Below are 18,913 nucleotides of genomic sequence, written 5' to 3' on the forward strand. Positions count from 1 at the left end.
CCCAGCTTTGTTTCCGGTATATGATAAATAGACACCTGTATTTGGGAGTGGCTTCTTTTTACAGTTAAATGTATGTCAACAGCGATTCTCATTGGCTACACTCCAGTTTTCTTTCTTTTTTTAAATAAGTTTTGTATTTTGGAATAATTTTAGATTTACAGAAAAGTTTTAGACACCGTGCAGGGAGTTCCCGTATATCCTTCACCTAGGTTTCCCCTAACGTTAACATCTTATGTAACCACAATGTATTTGTCAGGACTAAGATCTTACTATTACTTCCACTCCAGACTTCATTTGGATTTCACCGGGTTTTCTACTAACGTCCTTGTACTGCTCCAGAATCCAATCCGGTTGCCGCGCTGAACCTCTGGTTTAATGTGGGTTATTCAAGGACTGCCTATGTATATGAGGAACCATGTGTAACCTCTTCTTTCTTCTGCCTTTCCAACAGTGTTCTCCGATTTTAAGGACTTGATTGGCCAGATTTTAATGGAAGTGCTAATGATGTCTACCCAGACTAGAGATGAAAATCCATTTGCCAGTCTGACGGCCACATCGCAGCCAATTGCGGCGGCTCGGTCCCCGGACAGAAATCTCCTGCTAACTACCGGCTCCAACCCAGGAGCGAGCCCCATGTTCTGCGGTGTGGGCTCCTTCGGTGCCAGCTCGTTGTCTAGGTCAGTGTGGTTCCTTTCGCACATCTACTTGGTAGTAAAACAGCCACAAAGTATGTAAGACAAGGGACTCTTCCCTCATGGGCCTTTGTCATGCAGACTATGGCATGTATTGTATGTGGGTGGATGCATTTAGCCATTGCAGGAGGTGTGGTCTTTTCCGCTGGTCTGTTTGGCTTCCCATGGTTAGGCTCTTGGTAAATTTTGGAAACAAATGGCTGTATATATCGTACATTAATCCTTGGGAAGAGAGCTTTACCATGTTGTAAATGTAGCCTCTAGATCCGTACAGCAGTTCGATTCTAATGATTTAGATGAGCCTGAAAGACGCGTACACTTGGCGTGTAATCACACTATTCTTTCAGAGCTTGAGATTTTCCTTTGCAGCTGTTTACCTCAAGTTTGTCTTCCGTTTTCTCTCCTTTCTCCTCTTTCTCAACTGCTCTAGCCTCTATGAAACGAGCCCCGCTCCCAGTACGAGTTTCTGGAGCTCGGTGCCGGCGCCGAGCCCGTCCGTTGCCTCGTCCCCTTGCCGTGCAGCCAGCCAGCCGGCTGCGCCTTCCGTTACCCTCAGTCCCCACGGGGCGGCTTCGGGGGCCGCCGCGGGGAGCCAGCCCTCCTCTCCACGGTATCGCCCCTACACGGTCGCCCACCCGTGGGGGCCTTCCGCTTCTGCCCCTCGGCCCCCAGGCATCTCCACTCTGTCCAGCTCGCCCGGCCGCCCTGCCCTCGCTAGTAGCCCTCAAGCAGTGCCTGCCAGCTCTCCCAGCCAGAGACCCTCCAGCCTGGGCCCACCTTTACTGGCCGCCTCGCCCAGTGCCGCGAGCAGACGCCCCTCATCCCTAAGGACCTCTCCTAGGTATTTATTTATTCAGCAGGAGAGCTGGGTGCGTGTTTGCAGTGCAGGGAGAGGCGATTAACTCGGTTTGAAAGAACTGGCGTGTGACACTGACCTCAGTTGCGTGTGTTTTTCCGTTTTGGGGTCATTAACCCGTGCGTCTAACTAGTTCGGTAGGCTCGCGCCCGGACTCCTCGCTTCTGCCAGGCTTTGCTAACTGTAGAAAGTGTGGGTGCTCCGTTGTGTGTCCCTTTCTTCTTGCCCCTCGCTCTTCCTCCTGACCATACCAAAAAAGAAAAAAAAAAACCAACAAGAAGTCGCTTCACTTTCTGAAACCTAGCTCACCTGTCAGTCCTCATCACAAATGAATTCCAGAGGCTGGGGGCAGTTTGTAGGCGAGAGCTGGGGCTCGTCGGAGCCTCTCTCAGCTCTCTGTACTTGTACTGTTGCCAATCATAGTTGAAACGCAGTCAGCCCGGGGGGTGGTGGGAGCAAGTCTGGGCTGGTGCCCCTCACCCCCGATCACTGCGGCTGGGCCGGTGTTTGTGCCTTGACGCTCTGATTCGAGCCTCTCAGAAAGAAGCGGCGTCAGCATTCCGCTAACCGGTGTCCCCCGCCCCCTCGCGGACGCACCTGTGCATTTATGTGATGGGGGTGAATGGTGTTCCTGCATGTCAGCAGGCAGAACTGTTAGCGTAACATTTAATTTAAAAGGGACAGGAGTTGCAAAAGCTTTCCATCTCTTGTTTTGTCTTTGTTCCCTCATGACCTTTTTTGCTTTTGTTGTGGTAGCATGCACGACAATCCTTTCTCCTTCCTCTTCCTCGCGCTTTCTGGCGACAGTAGTGATGACGATGAAGAAGATGATGATGATGGTGATGATGGTGATGATGAAGGTGGTGGTGGTGGTGATGAGTTTTCTTGTGTCCAGTTTGGGTCCAGGTATCAGAGGAATGGAGTCTCACCCCTGCATGTGCCTAGGTGCTTAGGAACTAACTTTTGCGAGCCCTCATTAGGGGTGTGCTTTGAGTCTAGACAGGATAGGGTCAGATGAGACAGTCGGGAGAGTTAAGACTGGGAAACCTGCATGGACCGAGGTGGTAGGACCTTATCATGGGGTAAAGTGGCACATTAGGAACACCCTCATCATTGTTGCCCGGTAAGTTTAGAGGAAAACTTACACGTAATCATTGGTCAGAAATACAAGCAGCAGATTAAAGATCGGTTGTTGAGTTCACCCACCCTGAGATCAGAAACGAGGGGCCCTTCATCTACCTATCGCGAGTGTTCTTGTGAGCTGCCGGATATGAGCAACATGTATTCCGTGAGGCATGTTTTCTTACATACAGTTGCATGGATTGCTGCTACTTACGAATGGCAGAGGGGCCGGGATGGCGTTTGTGTGTGTGCGTGTGTGTTTCCCCCCACCTTTTCCACCCCCACTCTGTCTGACGGTCAGTCTGTCGAAGAGCATGTTGGGCCACACTGTCTGTTATAACCGTGAATCTGGTTTCACTTTTAGCCTGCAACTTCACCAATCACCACCTTGGCCTCAGCGAAGCTAGACCCTTGTTTAGACAGCCTTTGGAATGGCAGCAGAGGCTAAAACACAGTTCACGATGCTGCTGACTGTTCGTTCCCCCCTGAAAACCTGAAAACCCCCCTGAAAACCCTGAAAACACTGTTTGGGGTTCTAGGTGACTTTGGGCAAGAAAATATAATAGCACCTTCTTTCTGAACCTCTGACTCATTGTCTTACAATTTTGCTCTGAAATCGAAGTTTCCACTGGACCGACTTGGTATTTGTGCCCAGCACTGTTCAAAAATAACTCCAGGCTATAAATAGAGACAGCAGTAGGAGTTAGGTACACTTCATTAAATTTGACAGTGTTCAGAAGAATCATTAGAGAGAGTATATAAAGAGAGAAAGGAGTGTGGGTGCAAGGTTGAATATTGATTCAGGAGGGTTGATATTTGTATTAGGTTGAACATTATATTACTGTTTTCTCAAGTAAATTTCCCAAAGGTAGAAGTGTCTTTTTCATGTAGATAAAATCCTACTTCCCGATTACAGTAATGCAGCAGGCATCCTTTTTTTTTTCTTTAATGTTTATTCATCCATTTTTGAGAGAGAGAGAGAGAGAGACAGAGAGCACGAGTGGGGGAGGGACAGAGAGAGAGAGAGAGGAAGGCACAGAATCCGAAGCAGGCTCCAGGCTCTGAGCTGTCAGCACAGAGCCCGACACAGGGCTCGAACTCACAAACCGTAAGATCATGACCTGAGCCAAAGTTGGATGCTTAACCGTGTTGAGCCCCCGAGCCCCCGAGCAGGCATCCTTTTTAGGAGTCAGTTTCCATACATGATAAAAGTGCTTTGTTACCTGTCTTACTGTAAATTGTAGGAGAAATGCTGTCTCTCCCTGGCCTGTTTAATTCCAGCGTGCTCTCACAAAGATTTCAGATTGTGTGCTGCTTTCACTAGCGCTGCACTCCCAGCATCCTGACCTTGTCTCTGATCTAGATTCTGTGGCCACAAGGAGAGAGAACGGACCGTGTAATAATAGCTCCAAATACTTACTGAGCCTCGTGTGCCAGACCCTGAGCCAGCACACTGCTCACATTATCCCTTTATCCTCACAACGGCCCTCCCAATTACCGTAAGGAACGTGGGGACAGGGAGGTCAGTCACATAACTGGTACGTGGCAGGGCCCGAGTCCAGAACTCACCTGCCTCACCCGTGCTCGCAACAGGACCTGTGTCGTTCTTGCTCCTCATACTAGTTATTTCGCTGCCCAGTGTTTATGCTTCTACTCTGTTCCTTGGCAAGGAAGCACCAACATTTTACTCGGTAATTACAAAATTCCATTCAGTTGGCAGGTCCTTTGCTGGCTGTTAAAACAGAATCTGATCTCTCCAGATTTTGGCAACTTCGAGTTTTTGAATAGATCTCAAACAGAATGTGAAAGGATGGGTAAAAAAAAAAAAAATGGTAACTGATTAAAGCACACGGAGAGGAACTCGAGAATGCTTGTGGGATCAGAACCGAGAAGAGGTCATAAAAAACCTTGTTAGTTTGAGTGAGCAGGAAATAAATAGTTATTTTCTTTCTCCCCCTTTCTAATTGATCTTCCCAGAATTTTGTTTACTGTGAAGTAAGCAATTTCAACACCTACTCCTTGCCCAGTGATGTTAACGTCGTAGAGGAAAAAATCAACAGGGGCCGCATCTGTCTCCCCTTCTGCTTGCCCGGTGCAGTTGATGCTGGAGTTGACGCGTTAAGAATGTTTTTGGAAATAGTTGGGAATACATTCGTATGCTAATTATCTATAGTGGTGATGAAAAGGACTAATTTAAGAACGGTGAAACATTCCTGGGGCGCCTGAATGGCTCAGTTGGCCAAGTGTCTCACTTTGGTTCAAGCTCCGCATCGAGCTCTCTGGTGTCAGCGCGGAGCCTGCTTGGGATAGTCTTGTCCCCCTCTTTCTGCGTCCACCCCCCCCCCCCAAGAGCACAGGCACGCTCTTTCTCAAAATTAAACATTTTTAAAAATTTGAAAGAAAGAAAGGTAAAACACTCCTTCCGTGATGTTCTATAGCCCTCTGTGAAGAGAGCTATAGGAATTAGGATCTGCTTGTTGTCGGAGCGGACACGGGGAGCGAGAGCATCTTGTATAAGGAGAACACAGTGGTTCCTCTGAGAATTTTTCCAATTGTATCCTAGGAAATTGATGATGGGAAAGAAATCTGTTTTTAACTGCTTAGATGTTTCAGCGAAGGAGAGAACATTTTGACAGTCGTGAACCTGTGTGAATAGAGAAAGGGAAAATCAGCAAGTAGTGAAAAATGTTGACATTTACATCACCACTTGGCAATGAAACTTGGAAATAGTTCCACCATGTGTGTGTCCAAACCCTCCGGTAATGTCCCTTGTCGTGCAGAGTAAAACCCAAAGCCTCGCCCTGGTGCACGAGACCCTTCGTCTCATGTACACCCACGTGCGCACACACGTGTGCATTCCTCCTTTCTTTTTTTTTTAACCTTCATTCATTTTTGAGATAGAGAGAGACAGAGCATGAATGGGGGAAGGTCAGAGAGAGAGGGAGACACAGAATCTGAAACAGGCTCCAGGCTCTGAGCTGTCAGCACAGAGCCCGACGCGGGGCTCGAACTCACGGACCGCGAGATCATGACCTGAGCCGAAGTCGGACGCCCAACCGACTGAGCCACCCAGGCGCCCCTGCAATCCTCCTTTCTAACCTCTCGTGCCTCCGCTTGCCTCCGCCCTCTGCTGCTCACGACCCTGTTCTTGACCTCACTTGGCATATTCCCCGCTGCCTTAGGCCTTCACGCTTACTTCCTCTCTTTGGATGGCCTGCCCCAAGAGGGCTGCGTGGCTTGCTCCCCGCTGACTCCCTCGGGTCTCCGTGTACATGCTGTCTTATCAGAGGGTCATATCACACAGCGTATAAAATGCACGTGCGCGCTTCCTGCCCGTCTCTGTCACCATGCTCTGCTTTTATTTTTCTTCGTGGCGTCTCTATGTTGTTTTGGACTGTTCCCCTCTAGAACCTAATCACCACACAAGCAGGATCTTGATCTGTTCAAGTTAGTGTGCTGCCCCCAGAGCCTACGACAGTGCCTGCCATACAGAAGGGACACCGTGAACATTCGTTCGATGAATTGACATTGCTCGAACCTGTACAGCTCTGACTTTGCCTTGCAGTGCGAAAACACAAAACACTAAAGTCTGCATTCCAAAAAATGAGTAAATAGGAGGGTGCATTATAGAAAAAATGAAACTGCCGTGGAATCCTTTTAAGGAACACTTTTCTTGGTGCATTTCAAATGGGATTCGATTTGCACAGGTCTAATGCATGCGTGACTCCCCAGGAAGATGTTCGTTGGCTTTTCAGAAGCATTCAGCTGTATTTCTATTATGCAGAGTAATTACATTTAATTGGACTGTTGATGTAGTTATCAGAAAATGGCTCGTAAATCCTCCCAGAGGGCAGTGTAACTTTGTAGATAACTTGTAGGACTTAAATATGACATATTTCCAGCGTGGTATTCCACGTGTCGCAGTTGTAAAAGCATCACGAATTCTGGGATGATTTTTTTTTAGGGAAAAAAGTGAAATGTCATTTGAAAACTTTAAAGATGTTTACTGGTAGCCTGAACGTACGCACATAAACACGACACCACTTTCTCCCTCAGTGTCGTGTTCAAAATGTGAGTACGGCGCTTTCACTTGGAGCCTGAGGAGCCTTGTCAGTTTTGCTCGTTGAGACCTCTGTGTAGCATAGTTGGGACTGGCTGCCTTTCCTGCTAGGGTCGTGGTTTACTTTAGGATTGATTCTAAAATTTGTGATATATGGACAAGTACTGGAGTTTTCTCTACAGTTCCAGTTCGGTTAAATTTTGTTTCACTTTTTGGTCTTCCTCTCTTCTTAAAAAGTCAACTGAAGTGTCACTTGGGGTCTGACCGACGATCACCAAAACGTAGCCACCGCTTTTAGCTTTGAACATTCTCTCATGTATTCTGAGCGCCTTTGTTCGCATTGCCTGGCATAAGACCAGCGATCTTCTACATACACTGTTGCTTTTCATGATCTTAGCGAGATCATCGTGGAGATACCTCAGCTGGCTTTGAGGTGTTCACATTTAAGTTAAAATTAAATGGCAAGCGTTGGCTAACAATGGAACCCACAGCACCCAGTGTCAGTGCATGACTCCATGTGAACTGGGTCACACTGACCCCTTGCAACTGGCAAGAACCTGTCGACATCAAATAGGAGGTGCTTTTCTTTTCTTTTCTTTTTTTTTTTAATTTTTTTTTTTTTTAACGTTTATTTATTTTTGAGACAGAGAGAGACAGAGCATGAATGGGGGAGGGGCAGAGAGAGAGGGAGACACAGAATCGGAAGCAGGCTCCAGGCTCTGAGCCATCAGCCCAGAGCCCGACGTGGGGCTCGAACTCACGGACCGCGAGATCGCGAGATCGTGACCTGAGCTGAAGTCGGACGTTTAACCGACTGAGCCACCCAGGCGCCCCTAGGAGGTGCTTTTCATTTCAGAAATGTAAAAACGTGAAAAATGTGGGTCTCGTTACCAAGGAAATTGTATAGTTGAACTTTCTCGTTTTAAACAGGAGGATGGTCTGTTTTCATTCTCTTCCACAAGAGCCACTCAAAGGAAGATTAGCCTTAGTTGTGTGTAGGTAAAGCCTGTGCTGGTAAAGTTCATCTTTGGAAGCACAGGGAATAATCTAGTCACTGAGTCACCAACATCAGACAGAAGAAGAAAGAATTGCAGTTAGTTTGAAACTAAAATGGTGCAGTAACGGAAATAGCTCTCGGGGCGCCTGGGGGGCTCAGTCGGTTAAGCGTCTGACTTCGGCTCAGGTCATGATCTCACGGCTTGTGAGTTCAAGCCTCGTATCGGGCTCTGTGCCGACAGCTCAGAGCCTGGAGCCTGCTTCAGATTCTGTGTTTCCTTCTCCCTCTGTCCCTCCCCTGCTCACACTCTGTGTCTCTCTCGCTCTCAGAAATAAACATTAAAAATACATCTATAAAAAAAGAAAATAGCTCTTTTTCTCCTTTCTACTTCTGGGGATTCATCTCTTATATTTATATTATATTTGTGGGTGGGTTTTTCTGTTTTGTTCTTATGGTCGCTTTTTTTTCTTTTTTTTTTTTCTCCCATTGCTTTCTATTTCCTTCCGTTCTGTCAGACTTGTAGAGTAGGTTGTAGGAATTCAGATTTGTAGACTCTGGGCTGAAAGCCTTGGATTTAAAACTGGCATTGTTTTCATCTTTTTAATGTTAATATACTTTCATTCCAAGGTCAGTTATGTATCCACTTGACCCTTCAGCAACAGGGTTTGTTTGACCCACGTATGTGTGGATTTTTTTGGTAAATACAGTATGGTATGCCTCAAATGTATTTTCCCTATGATTTTCTTAATGTTTTCTTTTCTCTAGCTTGAGAGTAATACTTAAGAATATGCTGTAAGGATACAGTATATAATACACATACAAAATGACATGTTAATCGACTGCTTGGTTGTTGGTAAGACTTCTGGTCAATAGTAGGCTGTTAGCAAAGTTTTGGGGGCGTCAAAAGTTAAATGCATGGAAGTGGCATCCCTAATCCCTGTGTTGTTCAAGGATCAACTGGATTTTTCTGAAATTCTAAGGTCAATTACATATATATTCCCAAATTAGTTATGTATATATATGCACCTGTCTGCATAGCGTATTGTTTATATCTCAACCCCTGTTGGTCCTGTGGGTTTCTAGCCTTTAATTGTCTGCCCCAGTTGAAGGAGTCTGGGTCTCCAGTTTGCGATCTTTTTCCCATCCTTTATCATCTTTCCTATATAATTTTGGGGGCTAAGTTTATCTTTTCTCATTTTCTTTTCACCTCCAAATTTCTGCCCTCTCCCTGTGCCGTGATTACTCTCCGTGTGCCTTTTGTGGGGATCAAATAAATCTGAGTTAAACATCAGATTTGGTATGTGACTTGCTGATGGACGATCTGTTCTTTAGTTTCCTCACACCCGACCCCTGAGACAGTGTTTGGCGTTGGTCTCAGAGAATAGTTAACGACCAATCATAACCGTGCTTCGTGTTGTATCCTGCTTCTGATTTACAAAACGCTTCCACTTGCTCTCACTTCAAGCCTCGCTGCTGATGGGACGGGGTTGGTTCTAGGCTCGGGCAATCAGGGAGCAGTACGGCTGGGATCCAACCCAAGTTTGGATACTCCTAGTGCAGGATTTTTGTTTCGTTTGTTTTTTACTGTACTCCCTTGCCTCTGTCGCTGAAAGTTTTGGAAGTCTTTGTGTTCATAACAAATACTTTTATGTTTCCTTCTCTAACTGGACAGATTTCCTTTTCTGGTTCTATTGCCAAATGGTGGGTGAAGGCCTTTGAGATTTATGGCAGAAGTCACGAGGAGTATTCTGTTAGTCTTTGTCACTTCACTCCCGAAGCGTTTGATCACAGCAGTAGCATAGTCTGGTTTCCACTTACCAGTGTGCCCGAGTGGAGCCGGCCAGCTTGGTTTTAGTACACGTGATATCCCTTCAGATGCCTGGCACACGGTGGCAGTTCTTAGCCCTCCTGGCTTCGTAAGCTGCCGTTCCCAAAATGATAAGAAGTCGGATTTCTGATCCAACTCTCTTCTTAGGTCAGTAAAATGTTTACTAAGAGTTACTGTTGTTGGCCTTGGAGCAGGTGAAATCAGAGGGCAGCTCCAGGCTTGGCTGCATGGGTGTCTGTGTTTTGTCCTGGGTGCAGGGATCCTAACAGGCTTTCGGCTACAGAAATGCAGACTCTAGCAAAAATAATCGATTCCGAGAAGAGATAAGAATCATCGATTTTCTTTTCTCTTCTCCAAAGTTTGGGAGCCTCTGGTGGGACAGGTACTTGGGATTCCTACAGTGACCATTTCACCATCGAGACCTGCAAGGAGACAGACATGCTGAACTACCTCATCGAGTGTTTTGACCGAGTTGGAATAGAGGAAAAAAAAGCACCAAAGGTAATATGAAATAGATGCATTTGAAAAACCCACAAAAACCTCGTTATTTTTTGATAAATAATCATCCCTCCCGCCCTTCCAAGGAACATTCATTCATTCGGTCAGGAAAATGGTTCTCAAGCATGCACTATGCTCCAGGCACCGGACCAGGAGCTCGAGGTATATTAGGGAACAGAACAGACAGAGATCCCTACCCTCAGGGAACTCACATTCTAGTGGAAGGAAGAAGTGATGGGGGCAAGTGCCATTGCCACCAGCGACTTATAATAATTCCAATAATTACAATTTCCCCGATAATTTCCGAGAGCCTGTCGCAAGTGTAATAATCACCCGCATTTATGGAGCGCCAACACTGTGCGAGGTTGGGTGTTGTTTTTATTGTCTCGGTAAGCACACGAACCTCAGGGACATTAATTGTCCATAATCACATAAAAATTACAAAATTGGCTTTAAACTCTGGAAGCTATACTTTCTCTGCTGTTTCGTGCAGACTCTATTATTATTTCCTTCCCAGTTCACTGTCTGCTTCTAGTTTTCCAAACTAGTCCTCTTGTCCACCTGTTAGTTATGCTTGTGAAGGGCTTCCCCGGGCTTTGTTGCTCGTCACCATAGCAAAAGCAGAGAGCATGCCCACATCTGTGCGGTCCCCCATTGGTCACCCCGCACTTCTGCTCTTTCTTCTCTGACCGTAGATTTCAGCGGAGGCAGCACACTTGGAGGATAGGGTTACTCTGGTTCGTTCATTGTGAGTAAAGCAAGAGAAAAACATGCCGTTTCCCGGAGATCGATCTCCTCTGACTCTTGTCAATTTTCAGCAGTACAGCATTCTTTTGTTTGTTTGTGCAGCCCTGACCTGCGCCTTTCGTTTCAGATGTGCAGCCAGCCAGCGGTCAGCCAGCTTCTGAGCAACATCCGCTCACAGTGCATATCCCACACCGCGCTGGTTCTACAAGGTTCCCTGACACAGCCAAGGTGGGCAGAACCGTACTTGTTCCTGTTAACAGGGAGAGGACCCTGTGCATCAGCGGACGTCAGGCTGCCCAGCCACCTTGCGCCACCTTGGATAGTGCGCCCTCTCACCTGTAAAACAAAAGTGGTGACTTTGTTGAGGTCGCTTTGACTAGGTGACCGCTGAGGTCCCTTCCCTTCTCTGAAACAGTGTGAAAAGAAAACAAGCCACTCTCTGTCTGCTTTCTTTATGGACCATTGTTGAAATATGTCAACGTCAAGGCAGGAAATGAGTATTTAGTTTAACAGCAGCTGCTTGAAATCAGGGGAGGTACTTGGAAAAGTGTGTAGGTCATCGCTTTCCGTATATCATGCAATCGCTTTCTGTTATTCAGTAATAAACAAAAATGGTAGAATAGTTAATTGGGGAATCACCAAAGTATGCTACATTATTCACTGATTGTTTCTGAGGGTCCCATAAAGGTTCAATATAGTTCAATAAAAGTATTTGCAGATTTCATGTATTTTCTGAAAAATATCTGAAGGAAACATGATGCAGAAATATCTAAGTTAAAAATGGCAAAGTTACAACATTTATTTGTTCTGGATGTTGTTCTGTTATTTTCTGTACCATAACGGTATGTTTTTGAAACTTGTCACAAAGAAGGAAAAGGAAGGGGGTGCCTGGTTGGCTTAGTCAGTGGAGCATACACTCTGGATCTCAGACTCGTGGGTTTGAGCCCCATGTTGGGTGTAGAGATAAATAAGTAAACTTCAAAAACAAAACAAACAAACAAACAAACAAAAAAGAAGGAGGAGGAAATGGTTAAACATGTACCAAAACATTAAAAAAAAAATTCTATTAAAATTAATAAGAGTTTTGAAAAAGTCCTCAGCTACTGCTGATCTTTTCTTTTCAACTGGATGAGACATAAACAAGTAAAAGGGATATATAAGGCTTCCTTTTTGGGGGTACTGCTTTATTTTTAAAGGGTCGAATGTAGGAAAAGATGGATTCTTTGAAACTTTCCATAGTCTCTCGTAAAAAAGACCAAAAAGGGATTATTAACAATAGGAAAGGTGATCTTTTGCCTAAAACCGTTACGTAGAGTATTTGGGAGATTCCAAGTTTGACTTTTGACCGGACACTTCCGCTGACGTGACAGCCCGTGTGCCGTGTTGTCACCCAGTGGGGAGCTGAGCCATCACAGTCCTTGTCTTTTTGTGGGTTGGCAGGTCCGTGCTCCAGCCGTCCTTCCTGGTGCCGTATATGCTGTGCCGGAATCTCCCGTATGGCTTCATGCAGGAGCTGGTGAGAACCACTCACCAGGATGAAGAAGTGTTCAAGCAGGTGAGGGTTTGTGAGTTCGTTACCGAAGCTTTTAGCCGAGGAGCTCCTGTGCTGATTTCTAAAGGCACCATGTATTGGAAACTTCTGTTTCTGACTGTGATCTGCATGCATTATTTGCTCAGAGAGCTCTACTTGAGCTTGCTTGCTTGCTTGCTTGCTTGCTTTCTTTCTTTCTTTAATGTTTTATTTATTTTTGAGAGAGATACTTGGCGTATGAGCAGGGAAGCCGGGCAGAGAGAGAGGGAGACACAGAATCTGAAGCATACTCCATGCTGTCAGCACAGAGCCTGACGCGGGGCTTGAACTTGTGAACCGCAGGATCGTGACCTGAGCTGAAGTCGGACGCTTTCTCTCTTGAGATGATTGGATTGACAGCTGCATTGTTCCAATCATTTGTCCACCTCAGGCAGTCAAGCATCGAGTGTTTTAAACAGTGCGTTAGTGCCATGGGAGGGAAGCACTAGCAGGCCCAGTCCCCGATTCCAAGGCTCTTTTAACACAAGAATACCGAGAGGTAGCATGAGACACAATGTGCGTTTGTCGGTTGAGTCATATTGGAAATTAGTTCTCTGAGTTTACAGAAAAAGAGCAGTAAGTCAGTGACTAAATTAGCTCCGTGGCAGTCTGCGCACCCATAGAATCTTCTGTCTTCTCACCGCTAAACTGGGAATGAGATCTCATGTCTTGCTAATGACTTCTCTCATTAAGTAGTCATACAGTTTTTATATCTCGCCGTGTGAAGTCAAGTGGAAATGCAGATAGGGGATATTTTGTAATAAAGCTATTTATTTAGCCTCAAAGGTCTCTTCACGGTGAAACTTTGGCATCGCTTTTGGTGGTTGTTTTCCGGCCTGTGTTGTGAACACTTTGCCACAGCAACTTTCACACAAGCCACATCCCTTGATGGAGGGATTTTTAAGACATTTTCTTACAGTAGACTGTGTGATCATGAAAGAGTAGCTGTCATTGATAGGATTCCTTGTCATCTATTTGAATACCTAGTATTATTTGTCCCTATTAATTTTAAGGCCTTTGAAATCTCAGGAATCGTGTTTTACCAGCTTCCCAAATATTAGTAAAGGATGAATCCGGGAGCCAAGCTCCCAGTTAGTATTGTGACTATGTCTGGAATTCCTCGAGTACTTTCCTTGGATGTGTCTAGAATTCCTCGAGTACTTTCCTTGGATGATGGTCTTGTTGACTTGCAGGAATACTTAACGCAACATAGTGAGCTTTCCTTCTCTAGAAAGGTAAGCGAACTCTGTTGAAAATAAATAGCTGTCTCGCGAGGTTCAAGCACACACTCTGGTGTGTGTGCGATGTGCACTAATTAGATTCCTTTTCCTCTTCTACGAGACCTCATTTGAGGAACCCAGAGTAGCTTTAGCTATATAAAACCAGCCCAGTGATCAAGGGCGTGGTGGTGGGGGATGGGGGGGCTCAGTCAGTTAAACGTCCGACTCTTGGTTTCGGCTCAAGTCATGGTCTCACGATTCATGAGTTCAAGCCCTGTGAGGGGCTCTATGCTGACCGTGCAGAGCCTGCTTGGGATTCTCTCTCTCCCTCTCTCTCTGCCCCGCCTCTGCACTCACACACACCCTCTCTCTCCCTCTCAAAATAAATAAATAAACTTTAAAAAACGTTTAATAAAAATAGAAAGGTATAGCATCAGCCCAGTGATCAGCTGACAGGGGTACTGTGCCTATTTTATTCTAAAGAAACTTACACAGAGTTAACGCAGTGGCCTCTTTTTTTTTTTTTTAATTGAGATGAAATTCCCATAACATAAAATTAACCAATTCAGTGGCATTTAGTACATTCACAGTGTTGTGCAACCACTATTGCTTTTTAATCACAGCATTCTGATGCCTTTTCTCCCACTCAATCTCGAACACTTCTTCTCTTACAAGTTACCTTGTATTTTTTCTAGAGAGAAATAAATGATGAGTGAGTGGACTTTGAATCACCAACAAACATATACCGCATAAACACCACACATATACCATACATAAAATCCATCAAAAAATAAAAATAAAAATACATAAGTCACAAATACCATAATGCTTGACTATTTGAAAAATATTATACCTAATAGTACCTTGTCTACCGTAAATTAAATCCTACCTGCAGAAAAGGATAACTCTACTAGAAGGATAAATATGATAGCATTCTGGGGGGAAAAGTTTGAGAGTTTTCTAGTGACCAGTTGTGAAATTTATTTTTGGTGATTTGGGAACTTCAGTTTTGTTTTTTTCTTGATTGTAATTTTGTCATTTCCCCGACCCCACACCTAAGCTTTACCTGTCCATGTTTAGCTAGCTTCCAACAGCACGTTACTTCTACCCTGATAGTTTGAGTTGCAGAAACTAGAACCATCTTTTCCAGAGCTGTCTTTTTATCTCAAGACACTCCACAGGCACTTTGTAATCCAGGGTACTTTTTTTTTTTTTTTTTTTTTTTTTTTTTTTTAATCCTGTGCTCCTTAAATGAAACTGTTTGATACAATGGGACGAAATTAGTAGGAGAGGGAATTTGTCAGATTTTCTAGTGGCTTTATAGAATACTCCCATTTCAGCTTGTTGGCATTTGGATTGTCAGCTGTTGTTTATACCATTTTCTACTTAATGTTATTAGTCTGGAATCCCAGCCAACTCCCTAAGTGTGTCAATCAGTGGGCGCATTGTGACATTTGAAGATGAGTTGTACTGAGCACATCTTACATGGTGATAATGGGCCCTGGCATTAGTGATAAACGTGTAAAAATAAACATAGGTGCCCTCCTTAAGCTCTGATCTCACGTTATTGTATTAATTATACCACACATGGAGGTAAGTCATTCTAACCAAGTTTTCTTTTATATTTTCAACATTTATCAACCGTCTTTTTACTCTGCATAAGTAAAGTTAATATCACGATAATAAGATCCATTACAGGTTTATTTTTCTTGTTCTCTTCAAAATAAATAGGGAGAGGTGAGAAGAATCAGATGGAGGTGGGAGAGCGGCAGCAAAGACTTTTTCAAAATACTGATAGAGCTGGGAAAATATTGGAACATTTAGTCTAGTTTCTGTACAGATTACAGGTGCTTGGTAATCAGAAACCTATTCATTGCTGAGATGTACAGAATTGAGTTGATAAGGTGAGGACCCCTTGGGGACTCCTAGAACAGGCTCGAAAATTGTGAGTTTCTGCTGAGTCCCTCCGAGTCCTGGCAGAGAATTAGGACTCACCGAATCCTGTTACTTCTGGAAAATTCAGCTGTATTACTTTATGGTTAGCCTCGTCGAAGGATAGAGCCACACGCCATGGCTAGATACTAGACCTCTTTATAAACAAAACAGGTTTTCCCTGGGGAAGGTGGAAATGCTTGGACATTCAGATTTGGCACTTTATTTAACATGCCTCCTGTTCTTACGTTTTCCTGAACTTACAGTTCTGATTTATTTTTTTTCTTACAGATCTTTATCCCCATTTTACAAGGCCTGGCTCTCGCTGCCAAAGAGTGCTCCCTCGATAGTGACTACTTTAAATACCCCCTCATGGTAAAACTTGGCTCTTTTTCTTTAAGCCATTCATTAGATGCTTTTCTTGCAGATTATTTTAACGCACACTTTTCTTTCAGGTCCGCGATTAACCTTGTTTTCACATTTAAAACATGAAAGCATTGCGTTGGCCTTGCGGTGTTTGCTGTGAAGAGAGTTTTAGCGCTGGGACGTGTTGCGCCCATCCGAACCCTAGACGGGAGTCGGGGACGCACCCTTAAAATGCACTTCCCCTTCTAGCGTAGCTTATGAAAATGACAATTCTGGGCGGTGTCCTTCTGATTCTCCTAACAGACATATAATAACTGCAACGAAATTTTGTTACTGAAAAAATTTAAAAAAGCTATTACAAATTCAAATAAGAAGGTAGAGCTATATACTAGGAAAACTAGTCCAACTTTATGTAGTGACTTTCTACGGAAAAGCCTCAGTAGTTTGCTTGTTTATCTTCCCTGTTCCCTTCAAGCTTCATGTGGGAGACAGATCTGCTCGTCTCTGTAAGGTACTTAAGAGCAAGCATTGAGTCATGGACAGAACTTTCCTCTAGATTCCCATCGAGGGCCTTGATTGTTGTGAAAACAGCTAGAACCAGGTAGAAAAAAAAGGCAGGGGCTGGGGAGGCTCTTCTCTGAATTTGCTTCTTGGAAATTCTTGGAGAAAACTACCCTGAAGTCTATTTTTCACTCTAGAAATGTGAAGGAAAAAGGATCAAAATACGAAACGAGCCAACTCTGAATAAACACAACCTTGTGTAAGCCAAGGCCCTGGTTACACTGATATTTTTACTGGAGTTGTTCCTTTTACTCATTCTTCCTACTGACTTAATTCCATTTTCCCGTTAACTCGGTACCCACCGAGGACCTATTCTGTGCCAGATACCGGGGCTGCTTAGACAAGTGCCCCTCTGCGAGTTGCTCCTGACCTACCGCAAAACTCAAGTCCACAGCAGCACAATCAGATCATCACAACCGTGATAAGTGCTAACACGGAGCGGTACACGAGGGGTGCAATTATCTCTTTTAATACATCGATTTTAGTATGTGTGCTTAATCAAAACTGAGCTAAAAGTCTTAAGTGCTGGGAAATCAGAAGGTGAAATGGGAATTCTTAGTTTTAAAAATAACTTTGAATGGCTACATGTCAAGGCTCTTTCCACTGCACATGCTATTCAAGTTTCTAATAAAATTCTGTTAATCCTTATGCACTTTCCTGTCTGTGCCAGATAAAGGGAAGTGAGATCATCTGATTGTTTGAGTTCAGTGATGAAATGAGTGCACATTAATTATCACTCTATTATGTAAATGTTCCTTCATGGAACTGTGGGCTTTTCTGTTGGGGACTGATGTGGCTTGATGTTTCGGTAAGGAGCTTTTAGTGTCAGATATCAACAAAACGTTCTTGGTCAAAAGACAAAGGCCTCCATTATGACAGACAATAGTTTGATTTTATACCATTAGTGCCGCTCGGATGGCCATGAGAGTGCGGTGCAAGGAAGGACAAGGGGGGCAGGAAGAGGAAGACCGCTGCAGCTAGAGTCAGAAACAATCGTGATTATTCTCTGGCTCAGCGCATCCCTGCGTTGCCGTACCCTGGAATCAACGGGGGATCTTCAAAAAATACCGCCACCCGGCTCCTAGCCGTGATTCCCCCCATCATGGGTGTGGTGAGGGCGGGGCCTGGCATATTGGGCTTTTCCAGCTTCCCAGGTGATCCTCTTGGGCAGCACCGTGTGGGAACCCCTGCGCTAGGCACTGAGAGCTTTTCCTTTTCGGTAGCTCTCTGAGCCTCAGTGGCACCTCGAGGCACATCGGCGCCTAAGTGCGTCGACTCAGAAGCTTCCATTGACTGGTTTAGCAACTTGTGTAGCTCTCTTCAAATCACAGAAGATTAAGCTCACTGTTAAAGTAGCATTTGACTGGAATACTATGGCCATGTTAAGCTGTGTTCATGCCCCTAAAAAACAATTTTTCCTGCTTCTCTAATGTGAGAATGATTGGAGCTCCAAAGGAAAGTGTTGGAGTTCTCAAAAACATCAGAGATCTTGAAACCATGTAATACTTTTATTTTTTTTTCTATGTAATAGTTTTAAATATGTTCTGAATTTGGTTGCTTATTAGATTGTAATTAGTTGTAGTGCCAATTAGCACTGGAAAGAGTAGTCATCTAAAGTTTACGAAGCATATCTTTTTTGACACGGAGAGATGTTAAGTGAAAACATCATTTTTTTATAAAAATATACACATTTATCTCCGTGTGTGTATGCACAGAAATATCTCTGGCAAGCTATTAACTAAGATATCGATAGAGGGTAAAGTTTATGAATGATTCTTAGCTTCATTTTCTATTTCTGTTTTATCTGAAGTTTTTACATTGAGCGGGAATTAACTGGTTCATCAGAAAAGCAGTGAGGCTGTTAGTGTTTTGGAAGGAATGCATATAAATTTATAGCAGCATTAAAGCTGTGCCTTGATAGTACACGTGGCAGTCAGTTTAAAGTGAAATACGCTTAAGCGACCCTTTCTGATCTTATTTCTAGGCTTTAGGTGAGCTGTGTGAAACCAAGTTTGGGAAGACACACCCTGTGTGCAATTTGGTGAGTGCCTTCCTAACGGACTTTCATATATTCGGGGGGTGTCTAACTCAGAAGATCTCCCTTGAGTAACATTATCTGAAAGACATCGCTGACAGGACATTTAGATGAGATGTAGGCAGCACGTCCGGGGCGGCTCGCAGCGGTTCAGTCAGTTAACCCTGCACGTTACTGCCTGGGATCGTGTTATTTATCTTCTTGTGTGGTTTCTGTAGAAGTATGGTGCAACTCGGAAAGCAAGTCCTATGGAAAACTTGACCTGGCCTTTGAGAGTGGAAGAGTAGCTCATCTGAACTCTGTCGAAGAGCTTCTTGAAACGTAAAAGTTCAGAGACTATCTTGTAAAAACGTAGAGGGGTTGGAAGCTTCTCCTCCTCCGTCGGAGACGAGAAAATACCAACAGGGTTCCTAGCACATTGTGAGCTTT

The 18,913-nt window shown here is 44.5% G+C and overlaps 1 protein-coding gene across 9 annotated transcripts in view; it reads left to right on the plus strand.

Moving 5' to 3' along the window:
* Positions 1–18,913, plus strand: part of UBE4B (ubiquitination factor E4B) — a 126,950-nt gene that overhangs the window by 67,703 nt on the left and 40,334 nt on the right. For 5 of the 9 annotated variants that reach the window (XM_045482093.1, XM_045482098.1, XM_045482094.1 and 2 more), the window contains exons 6-13: positions 452–677; positions 1,123–1,533; positions 2,305–2,454; positions 9,915–10,056; positions 10,928–11,028; positions 12,241–12,355; positions 15,814–15,897; positions 18,434–18,490. In XM_045482093.1, coding sequence (XP_045338049.1) covers positions 452–677; positions 1,123–1,533; positions 2,305–2,454; positions 9,915–10,056; positions 10,928–11,028; positions 12,241–12,355; positions 15,814–15,897; positions 18,434–18,490 — 1,286 coding nt within the window. The remainder of the gene's footprint in view (positions 1–451; positions 678–1,122; positions 1,534–2,304; positions 2,455–9,914; positions 10,057–10,927; positions 11,029–12,240; positions 12,356–15,813; positions 15,898–18,433; positions 18,491–18,913) is intronic. The other 4 variants (XM_045482095.1, XM_045482100.1, XM_045482102.1 and 1 more) reach the window with 2 other exon arrangements.

The sequence above is a fragment of the Leopardus geoffroyi genome, chromosome C1 (assembly GCF_018350155.1).
Source record: "Leopardus geoffroyi isolate Oge1 chromosome C1, O.geoffroyi_Oge1_pat1.0, whole genome shotgun sequence".
NCBI classification, from domain to species: domain Eukaryota; kingdom Metazoa; phylum Chordata; class Mammalia; order Carnivora; family Felidae; genus Leopardus; species Leopardus geoffroyi.